General features: G+C 44.1%; 1 protein-coding gene across 2 annotated transcripts in view; it reads right to left on the bottom strand.

Annotated features, from left to right (window-relative positions):
• Nucleotides 1–17,256, bottom strand: part of igsf9bb (immunoglobulin superfamily, member 9Bb) — a 188,267-nt gene that overhangs the window by 52,253 nt on the left and 118,758 nt on the right. Inside the window, exons 8-12 of one of the 2 annotated variants that reach the window (XM_024013614.2) lie at nucleotides 14,476–14,618; nucleotides 13,257–13,397; nucleotides 12,967–13,086; nucleotides 11,902–12,052; nucleotides 7,077–7,200 (exon numbers count right to left, since the gene is read on the bottom strand). In XM_024013614.2, coding sequence (XP_023869382.1) covers nucleotides 7,077–7,200; nucleotides 11,902–12,052; nucleotides 12,967–13,086; nucleotides 13,257–13,397; nucleotides 14,476–14,618 — 679 coding nt within the window. The remainder of the gene's footprint in view (nucleotides 1–7,076; nucleotides 7,201–11,901; nucleotides 12,053–12,966; nucleotides 13,087–13,256; nucleotides 13,398–14,475; nucleotides 14,619–17,256) is intronic. The other variant, XM_024013615.2, reaches the window with a different exon arrangement.

The raw sequence follows: 17,256 nt of genomic DNA, 5'->3' as shown, positions 1-17,256 counted from the left end.
GTGTGTATATTATGATGCATTCACTATGAGGGTGTGTGTATTATGATGCACACTATTGAGGTGTGTGTATTATGATGCACACTATGAGGTGTTGTATATTTATGATGCAACACTATGAGGGTGTGTGTTTTATGATGCGTTCACTACAAGGGTGTGTATATTACTTCACCGTCAATGGGTTTATTGTGCTAGGTTGGCTGTTATGCTTGTCAGTGAATATATTACCGTATATTCACTTTTGGTGCATATGATCTTCTCAGTTGAAATGTAGCTATATAGCACAATATTTTAATTGTCAGTGTGTATATCACGGTGCATTGGCTGTCAGTGTGTCCATAATGTACTGGCTGTCAGTGAGTAAATCATATGGTGGGTGTCATTGTAATAGGATATGGTGGCTAGCCTATCGGTGCGTTCGTATTGTGGTCACGGGGTGCTGTTTGGTCGAGGTTCCATCTGTCACACCCTGATCTGTTTCACCTGTCCTTGTTATTGTCTCCACCCCCTTCAGGTGTCGCTTGTTCTCCCCAGTGTATTTATCTCTCTGTGCCAGTTCGTCTTGTATGTTCCAAGTCAACCAGCGTTTTTCTCCGTACTCCTGCCTTTGCTATTCTCTTTTTTCTAGTCCTCCCGGTTTTGACCCTTGCCTGTTTCTGGACTCTGTACCCGCCTGCCTGACCATTCTGCCTGCCTTGACCTTGAGCCTGTCTGCCACTCTGTGTCTCCTGGACTCTGAACTGGTTTTGACCTTATGCCTGTCCACGACCATTCTCTTGCCTACTCATTTTTGGATTATTAAACATCTTAATCTCCAACCATCTGCCTCCTGTGTCTGCATCTGGGTCGCGCCTTGTGTCATGATACCATCTTTGATTGACACATGAAACAAATAAAGACGGTACATCCTACCTTCTGAGGCCAAAAGCCAATTTATGCTTGCTCCAGGGAATGTGATCGGGAGGCTCCGTACGGAGGGTTTGACACAATTGCGMAGCCTCCAGAGGCTTGTGGAGGCAAAATTGAGCTCTGCACCGCATCGCTGGGCGCTTCCCAAATGTTGTAACAATGCGGAGCGCTCCATATAGCCATATTGACATGATTGTAAGGCCACTGCAGACAGCGGATTGACCATGCAGAGTATTTTAGTCTGGATTTGGGATTTTTATTTGGGATTTCAAGAAGTGGGGCACCTCTACTTAGGGTACTATGAATATTTCATACATTTGAGTTTTAACCAATTCTGATACATCCCGTAACAATATCCATAAGTCAACTTAAGGGGCTATTAATTGAAAAGCACTTGAGAGTGGTCTCTGGGGAAATAGTTGTTTTTATTTGATATAAAGCAGTCTTCCAAGAACAATGACTTGAGTGCTGATAATGACATACTAAAAAAAACTAAAGAGATGGAACCTGTGTGATATTGTGTGTGATATTATTTGTTGACTGAGGCTAACCTTTAGCGCAGCGAGTAAACGCTGTCATCTTAGGTGGGAGAGCGGAACTAAACACTAGTTCGATAACAGGTCAATCACACGTGTGCCAGACCGTGTGTACGTGTCAGTCCACGCAAGTGTGTGGAAATGTGTGTACGGGTGTCTTGTGTGAGCACATTAACGTGTTTTACGCGTTGATGAGTATGTCAATGCTTATTAAAGCTTTTGAGAGTGTGTGTGTGCTATGGCTGTCTGTCTGCGACTATGTGTGTGTGCACACATGTGTAAACGCATCACGGTGGAGGCGTGACCATCATGTTTGCTAGAGGACCTTGTAATGAGAATTGTTGATCTCCCGGCAGGCATCAGGGAGCTTTTTGGCCGTGCTCCCTGCATACTGACACTGTCCTCCAAAACCAGCCTCTCCCCGCCTAATGCTCAAAGACATATGGCTCTGGTCAAAAGTAGTGCACTTAGGGAATAGGGTGCAGGCCCTGGTCAAAAGTAGTTCACTATATAGGGAATAGGGTGCCGTAATTTGGGATGCGGTCCAACATCAGCTGCCTGTCAGTCACCGCGGTAACCGTGACAACGCCTGCGCGCTCTGCATCACACAGTGACCTGTCAGTCTCACACGCCATGCTTTTATACTCTGGAGAGTAGCTTACAACCTGTTATAACACCATAGTGACCTGACTTAAGGTGTTAAAGCAGTCCAACTAAAGAGATCTGAATGATGGTTAGAGTCAATGACTGCATCCAAAACATAGGGCTATCAATGGGGCTTACAACCTACTATAACCACCTAATGTCCTGACATGGGGTTAGAATTAGTGGTCTGGGCCTATGGGCCTACATGCAGAATACATAGGGTTATGAATGGAGCTTATGACCTGTTATAACAGCATCATCACCTAACAGAGTTAGAATAAGCAATGTTATATGAGGCTGGTGTTCACTGAGTTTGTGGCACATTTGTCGCCAAAATTTTCATGATCCAAGTTTCAGTAGAATATCAGTCCTTCACACCTGAAACATAATCAAACAAATAAAAACAAATAAACAAACAACAGTGACCCAGCAGGCTTTCTATAGAGCTAAGAGCAGCAGGGGCCATAAAATAGTGATATTTGGCAGGAATACTWGAAGTGGAAGGTTGCTACTTGCTAGCCTTGCATCAGTGTTAGGGATAGCAACTAGGTGGAGGTATACGCACTAGGCGAGAAAGAGTGAGAGAGTGAGAGAGAGAGAGAGGGTAAAGGGGGACAGTTGGCTGGACAGTGTGGAGGAGAAGCTCTGTTCACTCTTGCTTGGCAAAATAGAAACCCTGGAAACCCCCAGAGCTGCTTTTAGAGAACGATTATCTCTAACCCAACATTACTTTCCTGTAACAGGTTTTCTTAAGTACAGTATGACACCTATCCTCTTACAGGACAGGTTGTAGCCTACTCATTGTGTCCCCCCCCAAAATAGCGCCCTTTTCCCTATGTAGTGCATTATATAGCCAATAGGGTATCATTTGGAACACACCCATTGAAAGAGCAGAAGTATGTGTTGACTTCTGTGAGTGATCAGGATTGTCTTGTGCGTGATCAGCAAACTCGTGAATGACACGTACAGCAGCGTATTGGACTGATTTAGTTGTGTTGTGGATGACAATGGGGGCCAGACGATGCCACAGAGATCAGTGGCAGGAATTCCAGTGTGTTATAAATAGATCTGATCGCACACCTTGCCTGGTGCTAATAAAGGAACTAAAAGACAGCACCTCTAAAGGAATCTGTCATCTCAAACTGAAAAGGAAATGTTCAAAGATTATGATGATTTGATTGATAATACCGCAACATTGTGTGAAGCACAGGCATATGAATGAACTTAGTAACTAACCACTTAAGTAGTACAGCATTCTATTAATAAAATCTACTTGATATGGTAAGTGCCTTTGGAAGTGGGCGAGGAACGGTGCTGTGGAGTCTCCGAAGCCAACACGAGTTGTCTAATGACGCGCCTGTTGGCGTGGCATAAGGGGGCATAGGGGGTGGGCACGACACAGCTTTTAAAGCACATTAATATATCATTACTTTTTTTAGAAGCCCGGAGTGCTTAAAGAGTGGACTAATTGTGCCGTGCTCTTCTCGCTAATTGTTCTCCTCGTTCTTAATAAGGTGATTTATATTCACTTCGTAATAACAACTACCCCGTTTAGGGATTGTTACAGTCTGATACAGTTCTTCTCGCTGGTTTTTATCTGGGGTCGTTAAGGGGCGAGCCCATTGGCTGTGTGTCTGTTTGGGAGTGGGATGACGAGCCGCGACAGGTCTGGTCTGGATTGTGAGTGATGTGGTGGTGGTCTATAAGGAGCTCAGTGAGTGACGCTTTAGGGTCTGTATTCACAAAGCATCTCAGAGTGTCACACCCTGATCTGTTTCACCTGTCTTTGTGCTTGTCTCCACCCCCCACCAGGTGTCTCCCATCTCCCCTCATTATCCCCTGTGTATTTATAACTGTGTTCTCTATTTGTCTGTTGCCAGTTAGTTTTGTTCGTCAAGCCTACTAGCATTTTCCCCCTTGCTCCTGTCTGTTTCTAGTTTTCCCGGTTTTGACCATTCTGCTAGCCCTGACCCTGCCTGCCGTCCTGAACCTTGTCCCATCACACTGGATTATTTGACCTCTGCCTGCCCTGACCCTGAGGCTGCCTGCCGTTCTGTACCTTTTGGATTCTGATCTGGATTATTGACCTCTGCCTGCCCTTGACCTGTTGATTTGCCTGCCCCCTGTTCTAGTAATATACTTTTGTTACTTCGACACTGTCTGCATCTGGGTCTCTTACTTTGCACTTTATGAATACAAGTGAGATCCTTTGGGATCATGTATACTTTTGTATTGATGCTAGGAATTGAGCATGTCTTGGTAGATGTTATAAGCATGAGTGAGGAGTCAATGGGCAAAAAGGGTTGGTAATCAGGCAAAACTATTGTTAAAATGGTTTCCCAGGCCTTTTTGCCTTGTTCTGAACAAAGGTGTGTTGCTACAGGGCATTTTCCTGAGAGCCAACAGAAAATATTGGTAATTTGGTGTCTTAAAGATTTTGAATGAGGCCTTTTTGTGCTTCTCAATCCAACCATATTAGAGTTATATAGGCATAGCATTCAATGTATTTTATGCAGCTGACTGAATTGTCCAAGAATTTGGGATGACTGTCCCCCTCGCTGCTATCATCGTTTTACCCCCCCCCCCCCCCCTCCTCCCCATCCCTCTGGGTAACAGTTGCCCTTTTTAAAGGAACAGGTCTAATAATGTTTCCATACTGTTTTCACCCACTTTATATGTATAAACTGTATTCTAATCACAGCTCATTCTATATAACTACTGCTGTACACACCTTTTAGATTAATTTACTTTCCACACTGTCTATTCACCATATACAGTTGAGGTCGGAAGTTTACATACACCTTAGCCAAATACATTTAAACTCAGTTRTCACAATTTCTGACATTTAATCCGAGTAAAAATGCCCTGTCTTAGGTCAGTTAGGATCACCACTTTATTTTAAGAAAGTGAAATGTCAGAATAATAGCTGAGAGAATGATTTATTTCAGCTTTTATTTCTTTCATCACATTCCCAGTGGGTCAGAAAATTACATACACTCAATTAGTATTTGGTACCATTGCATTTAAATTGTTTAACTTGGGTCAAATGTTTCAGGTAGCCTTCCACAAGCTTCCCACAATAAGTTGAGTGAATTTTGGCCCATTCCTCCTGACAGAGCTGGTGTAACTGAGTCAGGTTTGTAGGCCTCCTTGCTCGCACACGCTTTTTCAGTTCTGCCCACAAATTTGCTATGGGATTGAGGTCAGGGCTTTGTGATGGCCACTCCAATAACTTGACTCTGTTGTCCTTTTGACATTTTGCCACAACTTTGGAAGTCTGCTTGGGGTCATTGTCCATTTGGAAGACCCATTTGTGACCAAGCTTTAACTTCCTGACTGATGTCTTAAGATGTTGCTTCAATATATCCAGATAATTTTCCATCCTCATGATGCCATCTACGTTGTGAAGTGCACCAGTCCCTCCTGCAGCAAAGCACCCCCACAACATGAAGCTGCCACCCCCATGCTTCACGGTTCGGATGGTGTTCTTCGGCTTGCAAGCGTCACCCCTTTTCCTCCAAACATAACGATGGTCATTATGGCCAAACAGTTCTATTTTTGTTTCATCAGAGGACATTTCTCCAAAAAGTACGATCTTTGTCCCCATGTGCAGTTGCAAACCGTAGTCTGGCTTTTTTTATGGCGGTTTGGAGCAGTGGCTTCTTCCTTGCTGAGCGGCCTTTCAGGTTATGTCCATATAGGACTTGTTTTACTGTGGATATAGATACTTGTGTACCTGTTTCCTCCAGCAACTTCACAAGGTTTCTTTGCTGTTGTTCTGGGATTGATTTGCACTTTTCACATCAAAGTACTTTCATCTCTAGGAGATGCGTCTCCTTCCTGAGCGGTATGACGGCTGCGTGGTCCCATGGTGTTTATACTTGGGTACTATTGTTTGTACAGATGAACGTGGTACCTTCAGGCYTTTGGAAATTGCTCCCAAGGATGAACCAMACTTGTGGAGGTCTACAATTTTTTTTCTGAGGTCTTGGCTGATTTCTTTWGATTTTCCCATGATGTCAAGCAAAGAGGCACTGAGTTTGAAGGTAGGCCTTGAAATACATCCACAGGTACACCTCCAATTGACTCAAATTATGTCAATTAGCCTATCAGAAGCTTCTAAAGCCATGACATCGATTTCTGGAATTTTCCAATCTGTTTAAAGGCACAGTCAACTTAGTGTATGTAAACTTCTGACCCACTGGAATTGTGATACAGTGAATTATAAGTGAAATAATCTGTCTGTAAACAATTGTTGGAAAAATGACTTGTGTCTTGCACAAAGTAGATGTTCTAACCAACTTGCCAAAACTGTAGTTTGTTAACAAGACATTTGCGGAGTGGTTGAAAAACTAGTTTTAATGACTCCAACCTAAGTGTATGTAAACTTCCGACTTCAACTGTATATACATATATTTTTATATTTCAGACTTTGCTCGTTCTGAAATGTCTTAATTTCTTGTTATTTTTTTAACTTCTGGATTATGTGTGTATTACTATTGTATTGCTAGAATTTGCTGCATTGTTGGAGCTAGAAACTTAAGCATTTCGCAGCACTTGCGACATCTGAACGTGAACGTGACCAATAAACTTTGATTTGAAATGAGGAACAGCCCACCCCTCCCCAAACCCTAACCTTAAAACTTGAGACTGAACTCAGACCAGTGTCAAGTGGTAACTTCTACTCCACTACCCCATCCAAGCGCCCTCCTCCCCAGCCAAAGTGCAGCAGCCTCCCCTAGGAATAAAAGCACAGAAGGGGGCAGAGAGGGGCTAAGGTTTCCAAAAAAACAGTTGGGCTGCATCCCCATTCTCCACCCTATTCAAGAAGTATGCACGTGTACACTCCTCGTCATTTATTTCAAAACACTGGATTGGTGTGGAAGCATTGACTGGAGGGAGAATGCTGAAGAATCGGGACGTAGCCTCAGAGGGAAAAACGCTTGAAGAAGGAAGAAGCAGGAAGCAAAGCATGCTGGGATGACTCACACATGGCCATACCAGACTGAGAATGTCTGCTCGAAGCCACCGTCGTAGCCTGCCTCCCACGACATGTTGACCCAGGTGGTGGAGACCGCTGCGTGGACGTTGGCCGGGGCGTGGGGGCTTGTGCCTGGGGAGGGGGAGGAGTCATGTGGGGAGTGGGGATAGTGAGGAGGGTGGGAGTGAAAGAGAGAGTAAAGCATGAAGCATAAACCACACACATACTTAAATCACACACACACACATCGGCCTGAAAGGAAGTCAGCTCTTGCTCATATGTGTAGGCTTTGTGTGGTTGTGTTAGGACTATACTAAGGCGGTTGGCCTGAGTTTCATTAGAGTGGTCTTCAATCTGTGTATCTATGTGCATTGAAATTATGGGTCACAGCAACTCTTGGCATGGTGTCTAAAGAACAAGCTTAGGCCTCTGAGCCAGCTGGACTAGACCTGATCAGAGCTACACTGTGTGTGTGTGTGAGAGTGTGGCCAACTTCTTTACAACTCCATATAGGTGACTCTGGGTGAGAACTTTTCTCTGATAAAGATTATAGCATTTGATAGTGAGACAACATCTTCTTAGAGTTAGGGTCTATTTTCCTGAATTTCTGCCTGACTGACGTTTCCAAAGTAGACTGCCTGTTACTCAGGCCCAGAAGCCAGGATATGCATATAATTGGTAGCATTGGATAGAAAACACTTTGAAGTTTGTAGACATGTTAAAATAATGTATGAGACTATAACACAATCGATATGGTAGGAGAAAATCCAAAGAAAAACCAACCTGAATCTTTTTTTRCCAGGCTCTTATAATGGAAAGCTATGGGTCCTATGCAATTCTAATGCTTCAGACTTGTTTCTTCCAAAACGAGTAATAAGTTGGAGTTTTGGTACAAAGAGTCCCAGTGGAAAATCAGTCTGTCGGCGCGCGACGAAGGCGCACCTGATAATTTTACTTTTCTATTAAACATACTTCTTTCCGTATGAAATATTAAAGTTTATTTACATTTTAGGATACCTGAGGATTTAATAGAAACATAGTTTGACTTGTTTGAACAAAGCTTAGTAGTAGCTTTTGGACTCCTTTGTCTGCATGTTGAACGAGTGGATTACTGATATCGATGGCGCCAACTAAACAGACTTTTCGAATATAAAAAAGGATTTTATCTAACAAAACGACCATTCATATTGTAGCTGGGACCCTTGGGATTGCAAACAGAGGAAGATTTTCAAAAGTAAGTGATTTATTTAATCGCGATTTGTGATTTTATGAAGCCTGTGCTGGTTGAAAAATATGTTGATGTGGGGCGCAGTCCTCAAACAATCGCATGGTATGCTTTCGCTATAAAGCCTATTGTAAATCGGAAAATGCAGTTAGATTAACAAGAATGTAAGCTTTTAAACAATATAAGAAACTTGTATGTTCATAAATGTTTAAAATTCCGATTATTTATTTCAATTGCGTGCCCTCCAATTTCACCGGATATTGTTGACAGGTGTCCCGCCAGTCCAGTCATGTAATATCTTCATTAGTTGACATAGTAACCGTAGAAGATCTCTAGTAGATGATTTGAGAAATCTCTGGTCAATTACAGTCTCCCCTACCAATTAAACACGAAAATGTGCTGAAATGTAAAGGATAGGAAAGATGTTGATTGTTGGACATATTCTGATCATCCACCAAATATACTGAACAAAAATGTCAAGTGTCAAATTTTCCATATGCACAAAAAGCTTATTTCTCTTAAATTTAGTGCACAAATTTGTTTGCATATCTGTTAGTGAGCATTTCTCCTTTGCCAAGATAATCCATCCACCTGACAGGTGTGGCATATCAAGAAGCTGATTAAACAGCATGATCATTACACAGGGGAACCTTGTGCTGGGGACAATAAAAGGCCACTAAAATGTGCAGTTTTGTCACACAACACAATATCACAGATGTCTCAAGTTGAGGGAGTGTGCAATTGGCATGCTGACTGCAGGAATGTCCACCAGAATGTTCAATTCTCTACCATAAGCCGCCTCCAACGTCATTTTAGAGAATTTGGTAGTATGTCCAACTGGCCTCACAACCGCAGACCACGTGTATCCACGCCAGCRTAGGACATCCATATCTGGCTTCTTCACCTGCGGGATCGTCTGAGATCAGCCACCCGGACAGCTGATGAAACTGAGGAGTATTTCTGTCTGTAATAAAGGCCTTTTGTGGGGAAAAACTAATTCTGATTGGCTGGATCTGGCTCCTCAGTGGGTCGCTGCGTCCCCGCCCAGTCATGTGAAATCCATAGATTAGGGCCTTAATACATTTATTTCAATTGACTGATTTCCTTATATGAACTGTAACTCAGTAGAACCATTAAAATTATTGCATGTTGCATTTATATGTTTGTTCAGTATAAATTAACACAATCATCCAATTGGATGTGAGAGAGAAATTCATTGGCAAATGGAACGCCTGCAAATTGGTCCTTCGACTGTTGAATGCCAGACAGAACGCCAAAGACACAGCTTAACAGTGTCCCGAATACCCCCGTCTGTGAATCTTGCCCCCACGCACAAAGACCTCCATACAGGCAATATCAGCAGACAGCTAACTGAAGACTAAGTGGTCTTTTTCCCTAGCCAGCTGTAGCTATGGACACTAAACACTACTCCAAAAAAGCATAATCGGAACTGGATGGCCTATACACAACAAGTGACAGTTTATCTATCGGTTGTCCTTATTTATCAAACAAACTAGAGGGTTGTGGCCAAAAGTTTTGAGAATGACACAAATATTAATTTTCACAAAATCTGCTGCCTCAGTTTGTATGATGGCAATTTGCATATACTCCAGAATGTTATGAAGAGTGATCAGACGAATTGCAATTAATTGCAAAGTCCTTCTTTGCCATGCAAATGAACTAAATCCCCCAAAAACATTTCCACTGCATTTCAGCCCTGCCACAAAAGGACCAGCTGACATCATGTCAGTGATTCTCTCATTAACACTATATGAGTGTTGACGAGGACAAGGCTGGAGATCACTCTGTCATGCTGATTGAGTTTGAATAACAGACTGGAAGCTTCAAAAGCAGGGTGGTGCTTGGAATCATTGTTCTTCCTCTGTCAACCATGGTTACCTGTAAGGAAACACGTGCTGTCATCATTGCTTTGCACAAAAAGGGCTTCACAGGCAAGGATTTTTCAGCCAGTAAGATTGCACCTAAATCAACCATTTATCGGATCATCAAGAACTTCAAGGAGAGCGGTCCAATTGTTTCGAAGAAGGCTTCTGGGCGCCCAAGAAAGTCCAGCAAGTGCCAGGACCATTTTCTAAAGTTGATTCAGCTGCGGGATCGGGGCACCACCAGTACAGAGCTTGCTCAGGAATGGCAGCAGGTGTGAGTGCATCTGCACGCACAGTYAGGCGAAGACTTTTGGAGGATGGCCTGGTGTCAAGAAGGGCAGCAAAGAAGCCACTTTTCTCCAGGAAAAACATCAGTGACAGACTGATATTCTGCAAAAGGTACAGGGATTGGACTGCTGAGGACTGGGGTAAAGTCATTTTCTCTGATGAATCCCCTTTCCGATTGTTTGGGGCATCTGGAAAAAAGCTTGTCCGGAGAAGACAAGGTGAGCGCTACCATCAGTCCTGTGTCATGCCAACAGTAAAGCATCCTGAGACCATTCATGTGTGAGACCATTCATGTGCTTCTCAGCCAAGGGAGTGGGCTCACTCAAAATGTTGCCTAAGAACACAGCCATGAATAAAGAACGGTACCAACACATCCTCCAAGAGCAACTTCTCCCAACCATCCAGGAACAGTTTGGTGACGAACAATGCCTTTTCCAGCATGATGGAGCACCTTGCCATAAGGTAAAAGTGATAACTAAGTGGTTCGGGGAACAAAACATCGATATTTTGGATCCATGGCCAGGAAACTCCCCAGACCTTAATCCCATTGAGAACTTGTGGTCAATCCTCAAGAGGCYGGTGGACAAACAAAAACACACAAATTCTGACAAACTCCAAGCATTGATTATGCAAGAATGGGCTGCCATCAGTCAGGATGTGGCCCAGAAGTTAATTGACAGCATGCCAGGTCGGATTGAAAAAGAAGGGTCAACACTGCAAATATTGACTCTTTGCATCAACTTCATGTAATTGTCAATAAAAGCCTTTGCCACTTATGAACTGCTTGTAATTATACTTCAGTATTCCATAGTAACATCTGACAAAAATATCTAAAAGACACTGAAGCAGCAAACTTTGTGGAAATTAATATTTGTATCATTCTCAAAACTTTTGGCCACGACTGTAGAGCTTTCATCAGTGGAAACAGTCTCTGTGTCTACCTCCCCAATGCTGCGAGCCCAGCCCAGTTCGCTCATCTGTGATTTGCGAAAGCTGGCGCGACTTCATTGACCTTGCAAAATGCTCATTGCACATGTCCCCCAGGTGCTTTGGCTGACGCGTCGAGCTTTGGCAAACTGTCAGCTGTTGACCCTGCTCTGCACAGCCCTGCCTCTCTTCACTATCCTTAGATCACACAAGGGTCCTATTCATTAAGGCATGCAACGGAAACCATTTTAAAACATTTTGCAACAGATCATGAAAATTCACATTTCTGATTGGGACAAGACCAGGTTGTCCCTCTCTCTTTCAGTCTGTTTTCCTCCGTTTGTCACATAATGAATACAACCCAGTACTACTCAGCTTCCTATTACTTGTATTTGATTACGTTTCCTTTGCGTGTGTGTATGTACCTGTTCCTGTGTGTGTTTGATGTGTGTGTGCATGAGTGTTTATGCCTCTTCCTGTGCATGTGTACGGCGGAGTGGCTTGTACCAAAAACTTGGAGGTGTGTGCTGGCAGTGATGCTCGTGGCAACGTTGGTGGCGACACACTCCCACTCCCCGTGGTCTTCCTTGCCCAGGGACTTGAACTGTAAGCTGCCGGTGGGAAGGACGTTGTGCTTGCTTTTACTGGGCTTCCCTACCTTAAAAAGAGAGAGGGGAAGAGAGAGGAGTCACATCTCACAGAACAGCACATACTGTATTGGTTCTGGCAAGGAAGGTAATTATCACCCACCCACATAGCCTCCAGACAGACAGTAGATTAGTACATAGACAGAGAACAGGACAGATAGACAAACTGGTAGACAAAAAGAAGGCAGACAGACAGAGACAGGTAGACAACAAGGAAGATAGACAAAAGGAAGGCAGACAGACAGAGACACACACAGACAGGTAGATTAGTAGACGGACAGACAGGAAAAACAGAAAGACTAACACTAAAGACTAAAACTTGTGCTTCCTCAGTCACTGTGGCTGTTGAAAGAGACTGTCCTTCCTCAGCTACTCATATAACAAAACATTTCGACATCGGCATCACGGCGACGGTAAAGGGAGACAAACAACTGCAAATCACATTGTTTTCATTGGGAGAGATTAAGAAGCTCCATAATCAAGAGACAATTGAAGGCTAACGCTAATGTGTTTGCCTTGATTGTTTCAACTGATAACGCCACCATTAAAATGKAATTAAAACATTGTGATTTCTAGGAGCCAGTTTGATTGCAACCTCATCTCATTCCTTGTGGCAAAGATGGAAAAGATGACTCCAATATCAACAATCACCATCGAACCACATTTGGCGGTGTCTGGTTTAGAAATGACATGGTAGTAATAACCACCCGTTATCACTTAACATTACATAATTTGGGGATTTACTAGCAGCGAGTAGCTTTGTCAAATAGACTGTGTGAGTGTCCAGCAACGTTCTACCTGATACCCATAACTTTAGAGTGAAAGGATGGAGAAGAGCTGTAGCTCTGTCCTATTATAAAGTAAAGACTGTCAGACCAGGCCACAGCATGAGTCCTTTGGATGGTGGGAGGGTCGCTTCACTTACCTTCCGCCATGTGATATTGGGATAGGGAAATTCTCTCTCAGCTGCACAGGGGATGACCAGCTCTCTCCCAGCCTCCTGCCTGTATTCCCCTCCGGGAACAATCGAGAACTTAGGGGGATCCTGCCCAGAGAGAGTGTTCCCCAATGGGGGTGAGATTAGAGTAACAGACCCGAGATGGGTGCAGCCGTTAGGCTAACTCGAAGCATGATAGTCTTTCCATAGAAAATGCCTAATGATTGATATATTAACTAGCACGTTACGCTAATTACTGTTAGTATCAGCCTGCGTACCTTTAGCACCAGAGGAGTGGGAGCGGACCATCCCTCGGAGCCCAGGGCATTGTAAGGCATGCAGGTGTAGGTGCCCAGAGAGTCCTCCGTCACCTCGGCCACGCGGATGCTCCCGTCCTCCATTTGGCTCCAACCAGGGTACTGTGGGAACAAAGAGGGGCTAACGCTATGACATCGCAATGTTTGTATGGTTGGGCTCACCAGTGACACAGCACTATCCCATCATCCTGCATAGAGCTGAGGAGACTGTGGCTTCAAGGAAGTGAGAGGTGCGATCAGTCCCCAATTGTTCTCAGTAGTTAAAAGTTCTGAATCAAAAGGGACTGAATGCAAGGGCAAAAAGTAGGGGAAGGAAACAGAAAGAACAGCTAGATTTTGTCTGGGATATACACAACAATTGCTCCACCCCTAAAAGCCTTAAACTAGGAAACTTAGCCACTAGGACGTCCTCTTTAATGCACATGTGAAGAGCTTAGTTCATCACCTTTGTCGCAGTTCCAAGCCTGAGGAGATTTCACAGTCTGTCATCCAAACTCAGGTAGAAATTGCCCTTCTAGGCACAGATCTACGATCAGCCTACCCCTTAGCCCTAAACTTAACCATTAGGGGGGAAAAACACAAAACTGACTTTAGATCAATGTCTAGGCGGGGCAACTTCACTCTACTCCACTAAGAATACAGTTCTGGGGGAAGATGTATACGAAAATATACGAAGACTAGTAAAGTCTCCACCCCCCTAAACGGAAGTTTCGGGCAAGTCTATGGGCTAAATGTCCCCTCCTCTTTCGAAATTCAAAAGATGCGAAATCGTGATTTGTCCAAATGATCATTGACGAAAAATCTGAGCGCAGAACAAAGTTCCTCGTTACACGTCGCATCCCACAATCTGTTGACAGATTCTACGATACCATCTTATGTTACGTGCATCTGTCCATGAGAGATTTTGGTTTCAGTGATGTCAAACGTTCTGAACATTGCGATAGAAATAGAACAAATAGAGGTGATACCATTCCCTATTCCTACCTAACAGACAATCATATCGGTTTTACACAATACATTTATCTCTGAACGTTATGGGTCATATTCATTAGGCATAAGAAAAGGGACTTAAACCGGGAGGGGCTTCCTGAGCGTGTCCAATAACAAAATGCACATTTTCGTTTTCCATTGCAAAACCTTTTGCTACAGTGTGTTCTAATGAATATGACCCTTGATTCACCTTCTCTATCCGGAGGGGGTTGCCATCTTTTGTCCACTTGACCAGCGTGACAGGCGGGTTGGCATCTACAGGGCAACGGATGAAGCCTGGCAGGCCAATGGCCACGTAGATGGCAGGTGGCATATCTTTGACACGGGCAGGGTCTGGGGCGAGAGAGAGAAATACAGTTCATTTGTATTGTATTTATTTCTGTATTTATTGGACAAAGGAGAGATGGTGGGAAAGGTAGAGAGTTCGTCACAAAGGCAGTGGGCTGGATTCGAAACCAAACCAACATGGGCAAATATACACTGAGTGTACAACACATTAGGAAKACCTTCCTAATATTGAGCTGCACCCGCTTTTGCCCTCAGAACAGKCTCAATTRGTCYGGYCATGGACTCTACAAGGTGTRSAAAGCGTTCCACAGGGTTGTTGGCCCATGTTGACTCCAATGCTTCCCACAGTTGTGTCAAGTTGGCTGGATGTCCTTTGGGTGGTGGACCATTCTTGTTACACACAGGAAACTGTTGAGTGTGGAAAACCCAGCAGCATTGCAGTTCTTGACACAAACCGGTGCACCTGGCACCTACTGCCAAACCCTGTTCAAAGACACTTAAATATTTTGTCTTGCCCATTCACCCTCTGTATGCCAAACACACAATCCATGTCTCAATTGTCTCTAGGCTTAAAAATCCTTCTTTAACCTGTCTCCTCCKCTTCATCTACACTGATTGAAGTGGATTTAACAGTTGACATCAATAAGGGATCATAGCTTTCACCTGGATTCATCTGGTCTATTATGGAAAAAGTTTTGTACAAGGTGTAGACAGCGGCACTAACCGCTAGCTAGATCGCCCAGGCCACAAGATAAATATCATAGTAAAACATTATCTTTATGGTGGAGTAACATTGGTAGTGATTATGGGACCAGTACTGCAGCAGGAGACAGGGGAAATAACAGGTTTTATGAGCACAGGATGTCGTTACATGATAAACTGTGCTTCGGTAGCAGCTGGTCTGAGAGCAGTAGCTGTGGAGGTTGTGTGTGTGTTTGGAGTGGATGGGTAAACACTGACTAGTAAACGGAGAAATACGTTTTGAGTATGTCAATTAATTTTCCAAGGAAGGAGAATCCTAGCCAAATATATAGAATGGTATTGTGTGGATTAAAATTAGTATAGAGCAGGATGACCTCTTCAGTATTCAGACAGAGGCTTCGATGGCTGAGTGGAGTCACGGCTGATATAACTTTATCTGGCAGAACGGATAGACGAGAGGAAAGAGGTGTTGGCACTAAAGTCAATGCCCTAGCCTATAACTTTGAACAAGCTCGGAAGCAGGAGAATAGTAGGGCTGCTTAGCGAAGTAAGGTCAAAGTAGGTTGTTTCAAAGAGGTGTTTGCGCGATGTCTTGCCAACCCGAAGAAAACTGTGCTGGCTTGCATATTTTTTGCCACATATTTTCACAAATTGGTGGATGTGTAAGCAGGTCAGCTCAGTCCAACTTGATTTGGCTCAGTAGTGTATTCTGTGAGAGTGTCCATGGTATCTTGTTTAGTGTCACTATGTGGCAGAGATGACAGATTTGCCACTAGACCTTACATTACAATGGCACAAACCAACAAACTTGTCTGCACTCCCCATTAATTTCCTCTGTGTTGTCTAACCTTTTAACCAGACAGGTCTCAGTGTGTCATGTCTGATGTGAATAATAAAGGACAGATTCAGACTTTGTTATCTAGTCAGAGCCAGGTGAAAATGGCTGCAAGAGACGGCCGGGGCTGCTTAGAAAGGAGCGGTTTGGAAAAAAATCCCTCTCAACATCTTAATCTTTGGCGAAGTGCCACAGTCTATTTATAGAAGGGGAGAGAGGAGGTGGGGTAGTGCCAGTCTCGCAATAGCTCGCATACACACTTTCTCTAACATGTACATATCCACACGTCTTTATTTTCATGTCTGGTCTCGCTTTACCACATGTACCAAAGCTGATTATTATGCGTAATTCACCAGTGAAAGGGAAGAAGAGAAGGGGACTGAAAATGAAATAGGAACAGTTGTACTGGCTTGGGCAGAGGTGTTCGCTTTCTCTCGCTCGCTCTCTCTCTCTCTCTCTCACACACACACTGCCTGAAATCTTGGCGTAGTGCTGCACTGCAATCAGTGGACTAGTGGGGCCGCTATCGCCCACGCTGCCTAGCCCATCGACCGTCTGTAGCTGACGTCACTGCAGAGGAAAGGGTTTCCACAGACAATGATGTCACCTCTCCCCCTCCTCCCTCTTTTGCGCTCCCTTTCCCTCACTTTTGCAGCGCCTGTCACACACGCTCACAGTACCGAAACAACCGGTCACGGTCGCGCCGATCTAATTTTGCGTGTGTTTGAGTGTGAGTGCGTGTGGTGGCATATAAGGGTTTGAGTGTGTGTGTGGCTGCTGTCCTGGGGCAGGTATGGAAGCATGGTAGCCTGCAGCCCAACCAACCCAGCCCAACCAACCCAGAGAGGGCACAGAGATGGGGGGACACACCTGAGAGAGGCGGAAGAAGAGAAAGGAAGAGGGAGGGGGAAGGGTGAGAACAGGAGCAATGGAAGGAGAGAGAGAGAAAGAGATGGAGTTGACAATTTGGCTTCAGAAAGGCATAAGATGATGAGATGATAGGAATAGACAGAAATAAATACGGAGAGAGAGGAGGAAGAGACAGAGAGTGAAAGAGTGTCCAGGTACCTCAGACAATGCAGTGCCTATGCAGTATACAGTGCATTCGGAAAGTATTCAGACACCTTGACTTTTTCCACATTTTGT

The sequence above is a fragment of the Salvelinus sp. IW2-2015 genome, linkage group LG20 (assembly GCF_002910315.2).
Source record: "Salvelinus sp. IW2-2015 linkage group LG20, ASM291031v2, whole genome shotgun sequence".
NCBI lineage: Eukaryota > Metazoa > Chordata > Actinopteri > Salmoniformes > Salmonidae > Salvelinus > Salvelinus sp. IW2-2015.
This window is presented reverse-complemented; position numbering and strand designations above follow the sequence as displayed.